This window comes from Megachile rotundata, chromosome 12 (genome assembly GCF_050947335.1).
Source record: "Megachile rotundata isolate GNS110a chromosome 12, iyMegRotu1, whole genome shotgun sequence".
In the NCBI taxonomy this organism is placed as follows: domain Eukaryota; kingdom Metazoa; phylum Arthropoda; class Insecta; order Hymenoptera; family Megachilidae; genus Megachile; species Megachile rotundata.
In genome coordinates, this window is record NC_134994.1 from 16,345,261 (window position 1) to 16,354,946 (window position 9,686).

Genomic DNA, 9,686 nt, shown 5'->3' on the forward strand with positions numbered 1-9,686 from the left:
TTCTATTTTTCATCGCCAACGATCTCTTCTCGATCTTAGGTAAACTGGCTTTGAAACCGATACTGATGAAGGACGAGAGCGACTCGTTGTGGATAACCGAGCTCGAAGAAATATTCGGATTCCCGCGACATTATACGGACGTGAAGAATTTATCGGCCACAAAACGGCAAAGATTAATAGGCAAATCATGGAGCGTGCAAACCTTAACTGCCATCTTAAGATCTCTTTGTCCCTATTTCGAGTGCAATACCGTGCCAACCGATTGATCGTTCTACTCGATCGATTTTGCGCTTCGACCTGTAAATTCTAAACGCGAAACGATCGAGCAACGATCTCGAGGTAAATCGTCGTTTCATCTAGTCCCCAGAAGTCGGAATATAACGAAACGCGAATATTTTTTATTTTTCTCTTCTTTTCTATAAATCGTCGTTAAGCATTTATTTTCGTTATTATAATCAAGACAACAAGCTCTTTTATACACTGCCCATTATGTTTAGATCTTGTCATCTCGATTCAGTCTATACCATACACGTTTCGTTAGCCCGTCATTTTTCTCGACTGGAAATTATATATTACACGCGCATTTGTATCGTTGTATCGTACATTTTTACAATATCTCATTTTCTATCGGTGATATAAATGAAAAAACAAAAGAAACGAAAAAAAAATATTATAAATGACTTTTCAATGATGGGAAACAATTATCGATGCTATGTACAACGTGTTTCGGTAACGCAAATAAAATTCGTAGACGAATCGTTTAGGCGTTGTTTTGCACCTTCTGATACCTCATGCGAAAATATCCTCTACGAGGTTCTCGGCTCATTGGCAAAACTTGATTTCCACCGGTGTAAGGTACATTCTTTTGCTGAGACGGCTGCAAAAGGGTAATGGGTAGCGGTATGCATCCCATCAAACAGTTCACGTATTGCATCGTGCGTATCGGTAATGGCGTGTTAATATACACTTCTTCTCGTTCCGTGTCGACTCCCCTAACGATCCCTGCACACGCACGAAGATTTACGTTAATTCAGCATTAACATTATTGCGGATTCAAGAAGAGACAGAGCTAGAAGGAGAAAGAGCGAGAGTATAAACGTATAGGAAATATTCTTACCGAAACCGTAACAAGCGCAAAGAGGAGATCTATCCAGTATACGAAGACCGGACGTAACTTCGATCCCTCGTGATTCGTCATCCTCTGTATTGATTCCGCACAGAGCTACTATGTTGCCGTTTATCACGTTCAACACGTGCGTCGGAGGAACGAATGCCCGTGGAATCGATACGAACAACGAAGAAAAAGATGTTCTATAATTGGACAAATTCAAAGGCGTTAAAACGTTTTAAACGATCGGTGCATTTAATACCGCGTAAACACGAAAAAATCAAGAGGTACTAACGTGTACGGCACTGCTTCGTTAATGTTCAACGATACGATTTTATCGTTTGGCCTGAAAATGAAACGATTATATCGCATAAAAATATAATATCGAACGAAACACGAATAACCACTTAAAATCGTCTTACGTGCGCACGATCTCGCTCAGATAAGAGATCATTACGAGTTCTCGTTGCTGATACGGCTCCATGTTCCAGGTCTCGTATCCTGGAGCAGCTTTGCGTTCCGCGTGCGAACGCACCACGTATAGCTCGTGAACGCACGGTCGGTTCCAATCGACAACGTTCACGCTCCACGAAGCCCATGGTTGCTACGAGAAAAGAACGTTTACTCGATCGTATCGAAATTCAGGAAACGATCTATGAAACCCCTTTGATCGTAACGATTACCTGCCGATTTACCACTTGTTTACTCAGGTATCCGATGTAATTGTTTTTAGACTTTTCCGACATAATTTGTACGACCAAAGAAGGTCGAATTAATTTGATGGTATACATAATAATTTCCCATCCGATACCTTGAGAGAAACCCATCGTATTGACGACGATGGGTAACCGCGAGAGCATGGTACTGCTGCATAATTTATCGATCAACAACCTCATGCTTTCGATGTATCGCGTGATGCATCGTGACACGTTCACGTCTCCGATATACAATTGGAAAATAGGCGTTTTTAAATGCGTAAAATTTGGCCCCATCAAAGGTTCTTCGATTAGACTATAGGATATACAACCAGCCGGCGTGCATTCCGTTTGACCAGGATCAACGTCCACCAATACCACCTGTTTACACGCGGCTAATATGCTGTTTATCAAATAACGCGTCGTAGTGGATTTGCCAACGCTTTTACCGCCAGCGATCAACGCGCAGGACCACTTGTTCGCGCGCCAATCGTTTAACATTTTCTCACCGACCTCGCACGCAACGCGCGGATCAACGATCAATTCCTTGCAATCGTTGTTGCCGGTATAAAGATTCGATTGTAATATTACTTCGGCTCTCTTTGGCTCGGTCCAGGAATGATACGATGCATTTTTTATCCTTGGAAATAGTCGAAACGGATAATACACGTTCAGAAATTTCGTCAATTTGTTCTCTAAATTCCACAATAGAACAACTGCCATACCGCTACGTACTTGATCAATGTCGACGACTAACTTATTCTTTATGTCTCTATTGATACCTTCGGCATTAAGCTTCGTCCACACATCCGATTGATCGTCTGGTAAAGATCCATCACTGGTTTCGATCAAAACATTGCTATAACCTCTCGGGGAGTAGATTTCGACAGGACCGTTTCTCGCGCTTGTAACACAACCGTACGCTTGTATCGCTCCGTATATTACATTTACTACTAATTTGCCGGTGAAACAAAATCGTGACTTCTCCGCCATTACGGCTACAACCTTATTTTTCAGACAATAAAAACGCACCGGGCAACGATCATTGCGTATCTCGTTACTACTATTGTTGGCACAGGTAACGTTCGTTTCCGACGTATCGTCATCTTTGTCCGCTTCGTCGATTACGCGTTCTTCGCCTCTATCAACGGACGTGTTACCTTTATCCGGAGAAGCGGTGGGATCGTTTGCATTCACATTCCGCGATGGCTTCTTTAATTTTCGTTGTCTGCGACTATTCGTCGACGATGGCGTTATCCTATTGTGGTTTCCCTCGTCGTTAGAATTGTTGTTGTCGCTCGACGAACGAGTAACGTCGATATCGTTTTGTCGCGAATCGATGGTTCGCATACACGATCGATCAAAATCGGTGACATAGTTTTCTCGTGCTCTCGTTCCTCGATCGTGGCGAAATACCTCCGGTATGCTGAGCGAGGATAAATTTTCCGAAAGGGCTTCCACTATCACCGGTGCACCTATGTTTCTTTGCTCTGAAACGTCACTACATCGCTCGGCACCTCTTTCGCGGGCTAACGATACTTCCGCAGAGTCGTGGCGGCTCGACTCTAAGAAAACACCCATAGAATCTGAAATATAAGCAACCCCTCTCCATAACGGTGTTCTTTATTCGAATAAAAGTAATATACCACATTTTATCTGCGACCTGCAAATAGCGTACGGCATTTACCCCGATCTATATAGAAATACGATCAAAATAAAATCAATTCCTTACGAAAGTATTCAAGATTTCTTACTCTGTTTCGCGTTGTCAAACTCTTTTGAGACCGTGCGCGTCTTCTTCCTTCTTTGCAATACGCTACACTCCGAACCTGGTGATTGTTTCTTGTCCGGCGAAACCTTCTGAACGGTCTTAGTCCTCGTACGGGAGGATTTCATAATTAAACGAAGGGATTTCCTTTTTCCACCAACTAATTTACGTTTCGCCTTGTACGCCGGCAATATCCTAAATTAAAAATTATAATTCGCCATGCAAACCTTCTTATCGAAACATGTTTTGATAAGCGTTATCGATAACCACTTTACTTACGCCTTGGTTTGTTTCGTGCTGACTTTCACAATTTTTGTTTTCAACTTCTTTACTTGCGGTGTTTTCATCTTTGTATTACGTAAATAAACAAGTCGAAAACACGAATGTTTAGTATTTTTCGGGACGCATCCTTGAGAAAATAACCTGAAAATATCGTAAGGCGATCTTACGACGCGCTCTCAGAATGCTACAGCTAGCATGGTTTGAGGTTAGGTTCGATTCTTCTCGCGGCATAAATGGAAATACTACCTTAACGTGATTCCGAAGAAGAATGACGGAGACGGAAGCTAGTGGACGCTTGAGCGACGCATCGCGGCTACTATAGTTACCATCTAATGTTAACGACGCATAGTCACGAAATTATATTTGACTATAATAACCACGAAAAATGGAGTTACCAGTTACGTACTGTTTATGTGGCCGTTCTTACGATTTTGAACAATTTATGATACAATGTGACGTCTGTAAAGAGTGGTATCATGGAGGGTAAGTATTTACGAATTTTACAACTAAATTCCATGTTTTACACCGTGATTCACTTATCTTTCTGTAAATCGAATACAAACGTTTGTCTGTTTCTATCTTATGTACGGGGGTTTCCGTTTACACCGGATTACATCCACGAAATATATTTGCCACAATTTTTCTACTAATAATAACAGTTGCGAGAAAGATTTCACAGAAAAAGAGCTAGACGTTGTTGATACTAACATAACCTATTTAAAGGTACAAATATTTATGTTTATTTATTCGGTGTTTAAGCGAATCACGTGACAAAATGTAAATACTTAAATATCATATTAGTTGCTAAACGTTCTATTTGTAAATAATCATTATAAATATCGTTGTATCTTCCTTTTATAGATGCGTATCTGTAAAGGAGTATATGTCCATAGATCTTGACAAATATCATTGCCCGCGTTGCGAAGCCATGTGCGGACCATCGCTTAGTAAGTACTCGAGTACACGATTTCTCTATTTCTTAAGATCGTATCTTTAAAGTTGATATTTTATAAATAATAATTATCCCATAGTGAAAGTAAGGTTAAATTGGCATAGACATGACTATTCCGAAGCGGACGCGAACGCAAAACCGGTCCAAACTGGTACACCGGTATTCATAAGAGAGCTAAAATCCAGACATTTCCCAAAAGCGGACGAAATCGTCAAACACGTCAGAGGACAACAATTGACTCTTCAATACTTGCAAACTAACGGTTTTGAAACCCCCATTATAATCGATGGAAAAGATGGACTAGACATGACCGTTCCACCTCCAAATTTTAGCGTTTACGACGTAGAAAGTTACATAGGTATCAATATATACATATACATATATATATATATATAGAGATGACAGTCCTGTTAAAGGTTCCACGTTAATCTGACCCTAGTTTCTATCGCTGGATTCAGGTGGAGATCGAGATATGGACGTGATCGATGTTACAAGACAAAGTAATATAAGAATGAAATTAAGAGACTTTGTCGAATATTACAATTCCCCTTGCAGGACAAGGGTTCTTAATGTGATTAGTCTTGAATTTACAAATACTGGGTATACCAATATTCATTGACTTGCCACATATTGGCTTTAAATATTTCTAGAAAATATATGTATAAATTGACAAATACACGTTGCAGTCTTTCACCAATGGTCGAAGCACCATACATCGCGCGTAAACTCGACTGGGTAAATTCCGTTTGGCCGCGCGATTGGTCCGAGGATAGTGACATAAAACGTCCTGAAGTGCAAAAATATTGCCTAATGGGGGTCAAAGACAGTTTCACAGATTTCCATATCGATTTTGGTGGCACATCCGTGTGGTATCACGTACTCCGGGGAGAGAAAGTGTTTTATCTAATCAGGCCCACACCCGCGAATTTGCAACTGTACCAGCATTGGATGTGTAGTTCAACGCAGAGCGAAACTTTTTTCGGGGATCAAGCGGACGCGTGTTACAAATGCGTTATAAAACAAGGTCAGACCATGATGATTCCAACAGGATGGATACACGCTGTATTAACTCCGATAGATTCTTTAGTTTTCGGTGGAAATTTTGTACATAGTCTTAACATTCCGATGCAAATACAGTGAGTATCTGTTTGCAAGTGATCGGCGATAATAATTACTTCGATTCGACGTTGTCAATCGAATCTCCATGATTTTTAGGATATACGAATTAGAGAAAAAGATGAAAACTCCTGCCAAATTTCAGTACCCTGGCTTCGAGACTATCAACTGGTTCGCGGCAAAAAAATTACTAAAAGAATTGAAGGAATTAAATAACGAGGAAAAGAAATGTCCAGCGTATCTTTTACAGGGCGTTAAAGCGTTACTCGCTATTCTAAAACAATGGAACACGGACAAGGATGTAAGTTTGCGTTTCGTCTCGGATCGTTATACCGTAAACTATGTTTCAACGACGGTTCAGAGTTTACTTCTATTTCAGTACAATATGATCAGCAGAGGTCAAATACCGGAAACTATAAACAGTCAGAAATTGTTGAAAGATTTTAGTAAAGAAATTCGACACGCGGAACGATACTTGATATCGTTAAATCCCCCGAAACCAGAAAGAGAAAGTAAACGTAAGAAAAAGAAACCGTTTAATAAAGATTTCGTAGATTACGACGTTGCCGATAGAATGGCTAATAATCCTTTTAAAGCGACGTTAAAAGAAACGAACAAAGTAGAATCGACGATCAGCGAATCGCCGTCGTCCGGCAGACCTCCGTTGAAATTAACTTTACCGAAACCCATCATGTATCCTTACGTGAAAACACAGAGTTCAACGTCGGAAGAAAAGAATGCTTCGCCTGCTAGCAAAAGATCGTCGAAACCAGGAAAACAGAGTCCAACCGTGATCAGATTTAAACTCGGTAATAACGAAGTCGTGAGGAGTACGCACGACACTGTAAACGTATACGATAGTTTAACATCGAATCATCCTCTTGGAACATCGAAAGAATTAACGTGGAAACAAACCTCTATTTATGATTTTCACGATGGTAGTAACGAAAGCGATTACGGTCGATTCACGATCGATGAATCGCCGAAACGAAAGAAGGCTCCCAAAACGAATACGCAGAAACGATTAAAACGCGATTACGACGGGGACGTTGACATTTTAAGCGATACGCCAAAAAATGGTATCGAAGAATTATTAAAAGCCTCTGCTTATACTTTGGGAAACAGTGGTCAGAGATTAGACGTCACGTAGGTATTGATCGTTAAAGAAGCCCTAATTGTCGTACGATTTCATACGTTTTCATATGTTTACCGATTATAGGACTCCAGTAATTCCACAGTACAATCAACCTATGCCACCTCCCAGTGGGTAAGATAATATTCAAGAGGAAAATAACATTTTCCAAAAGCGTATTTACTTAAGCATGCATACGAAGTATTTTTTGTTTCTTATTTTTCTGATAAACGTTAAATAAGTTTGTTTTTCCCCTTACGGTGTAGCTACTGTTCTGTTTTGCATTTTTGGTGTCTTAGTATTTATAAATTGAAAACAATCAGTTCTGGCAGGGCATCTCCGTCAACGCGGGAAGCGATCGCTGGGATGTTATCGTTCAGCGAACAATGTTATTCGACTACGTCGAATAGTACCACGAAATCAACGAAAACTGTTAAAACTCAACGCGACGACGATGACGACCAGTCGATAGAAAATATTGATAAAGTGCATCAAGACGACGATTTCAGTATGTGTAGATTTATCACCGCGTAAAAATACGAGTGGTATCGTGACGACCATCGTAACGAATATCCTATGCATTCCTTGTCGCACAGTTTATCCGGCATTGGACGCTTCGGACGACGAGGATTACATTTTCAAACCTAAAGCAAAAAGTCAAATAGACGAAGCATGGAATCCGAAGGCTAGGGTGGGACCACTTTTGCCAAAAACGAATCGTCCGGCTCGAGAAGGTGTAAAGAAAACGTCCGTTGAAAAAGGACTGGAAGCAGCAGCGGCAAAGCGCGCGAAACAATCGGTACGTAAATTTTATTTCCGCGATTTATTTTAAACGCGATTGCGTGTGCGCGCGTTTTTCTGGCTAATTCCACCGTATTTGTTCATTAACTCTGACCAGGTTTCGTATATGTATACGTTTCAATTAGTCGTTATATTATACGTAACGATACATTGCTTGAAATAAGTACAAATCCGAATTCGTAACACAAATTAACTTCCATTTTCATCCTGTCTTTGACTCTTTATTTACATTCATTTGCATTTCCATAATTATTTCTTTCTTGCATACTCATATCGCATAGGACGATTATCTGGATAACAACACGGATAAGGGATCCAAGAAGAAATTGGTAGGATATATTACAGCTTCACTTTTCAATTTCTAACACGCGTTGCATGCATTTTAAGAACATCTAAATGTTGTCATATTTCATCGTGAACGTACGATATCATGAAAGTATAAATATCCAATATTTTACGTTCGGCTATTAATATTTGTTGCATTACGTTTATTATGCCGTTCTTTTTCGCTCCTGGTGTGTACGATAAGAAAAATAATATTACATAATCTTCCATTTCATATCGCGCAACAGAATCCAACTAAACGGACGTACAATAAAAAGAAGTCAAAAAACACGTCCGTAACGTCGGCAAGTGGTACATCGACCACGTCTTTGGAAAATAACGCAAAAACGAGCATCGGTTTTGGCTCGATATTGACCAGTCCTAATAGGCTCAAAGACGTTAAAGCAAAATTGGCAGCACCAGTTCCAGTTGGTAACGTATTATTCGTTTGGTTTATGTCGAATGTTATTTTACAAGAATAATCGTTATCCTTTATCGAATTCGTGAACGGTTCGACGATTATATTTTCAGAACGAAAACCAAAGAAAGGAATGAAAACGGCTAAGCAACGTTTAGGAAAAATTTTGAAACTTCACAAAATGATGCACTAAATATCGGCAAACAATATACAGCGAAACAAATTCAACATCGCGTCATTTCTTTTTACTTTTTTTTCCCCCATTTGTGTACAAAAAAAATCATGCAATAGATGTACATTGCTATGTAAATATATATTACTCGTTAAGATAGTATATCTATCTTAAGAATCTAGGTTTTAAAATTATGATCATTTTTGTAACGAAATATTTATATTTATTATTGTATTATTTAATTTTAAGACGATATACAGTATGTTTTGATACTCGACTACTTTAGTAAGGCATCGTCGTTATCGCGATCACTTGCTGAAGTTTTTCCTAAGTGTACAACTTAATTCTAAACGTTTATTTGATACGAGCTCGAACGAAAGGAAACAAATAATAAGTACATTTTGTCAATCTATAAATGTAAAGAGGCTGTAGTATATTAAATCTTTTTCATTTAGGTATTTAACGATTGTCATAAATTTCGTACGTTACAATAATCGTATGACGATTAGTCGGAAAGACAAAGAAACCAATGTTTCACCTTTCGTAGATCATTATACTCTGTCACTTGTACTAACGTATAGCGTGAGATTAAACCAACTTATTTTTTATTGATTCATTTAGAATAATAATTAACGCTTTCCCAGAGCATCAACGATTTTATTTAAACGAAATTAAGGGTACAATGTATTTACAATATGATTACTGCATTTATCGGTAATTTTAAAAACGTTTCATTTATGTATAAGCGTCGTCTCTCTGTTATACAATTAGCCGTATAGATCAGTATGCGAAACAAAAAGTCGAATACATGATTTTTTTGTGTCGTTACTCTATGTACACACACATGCACATACACATATATTAAAACATCAGTTTTTCTATTTGTAAACGTCTGTCACAGATACATCCATTAAATTA

General features: G+C 39.0%; 3 protein-coding genes across 17 annotated transcripts in view; 2 read left to right on the plus strand and 1 right to left on the minus strand.

Annotated features, from left to right (window-relative positions):
* The window catches only part of Dnmt3 (DNA methyltransferase 3), a 45,823-nt gene extending 45,066 nt beyond the window's left edge, over window positions 1-757 (plus strand). For all 9 annotated transcript variants that reach the window (XM_012281030.2, XM_076538364.1, XM_076538362.1 and 6 more), the window contains one exon: window positions 40-757. In XM_012281030.2, the coding sequence (XP_012136420.1) occupies window positions 40-266 (227 nt within the window). In that variant the 3' untranslated portion in view covers window positions 267-757. The remainder of the gene's footprint in view (window positions 1-39) is intronic.
* Window positions 654-4,090, minus strand: LOC100881045 (polynucleotide 5'-hydroxyl-kinase NOL9). 2 transcript variants are annotated; one of them, XM_076538380.1, is made up of 7 exons: window positions 3,851-4,090; window positions 3,558-3,766; window positions 1,792-3,389; window positions 1,531-1,712; window positions 1,404-1,454; window positions 1,118-1,311; window positions 654-1,002 (listed from the first exon to the last, which is right to left on the minus strand). In XM_076538380.1, exons 1-7 carry the CDS (start codon window positions 3,916-3,918, stop codon window positions 761-763), a joined length of 2,544 nt encoding a protein of 847 aa, XP_076394495.1. In that variant the 5' UTR covers window positions 3,919-4,090; the 3' UTR covers window positions 654-760. The 2 variants fall into 2 exon arrangements, with proteins under 2 accessions (XP_076394495.1, XP_076394496.1); XM_076538381.1 differs by lacking the exon at window positions 3,851-4,090 and having other exon boundaries at window positions 1,792-3,466; window positions 3,558-3,695.
* A 105-nt stretch (window positions 4,091-4,195) lies between these two features.
* On the plus strand, window positions 4,196-9,657 carry LOC100879999 (histone lysine demethylase PHF8). 6 transcript variants are annotated; one of them, XM_076538372.1, is made up of 14 exons: window positions 4,196-4,336; window positions 4,513-4,576; window positions 4,715-4,800; window positions 4,885-5,163; window positions 5,264-5,405; window positions 5,492-5,941; window positions 6,021-6,222; window positions 6,301-7,067; window positions 7,141-7,188; window positions 7,353-7,561; window positions 7,650-7,852; window positions 8,136-8,183; window positions 8,427-8,610; window positions 8,710-9,657. In XM_076538372.1, exons 3-14 carry the CDS (start codon window positions 4,737-4,739, stop codon window positions 8,787-8,789), a joined length of 2,676 nt encoding a protein of 891 aa, XP_076394487.1. In that variant the 5' UTR covers window positions 4,196-4,336; window positions 4,513-4,576; window positions 4,715-4,736; the 3' UTR covers window positions 8,790-9,657. The 6 variants fall into 6 exon arrangements, with proteins under 6 accessions (XP_076394487.1, XP_076394484.1, XP_003701615.1 ...); XM_076538369.1 differs by lacking the exon at window positions 4,513-4,576; XM_003701567.3 differs by lacking the exon at window positions 4,513-4,576 and having other exon boundaries at window positions 7,377-7,561.
* The last annotated feature ends 29 nt before the right edge of the window (window positions 9,658-9,686 follow it).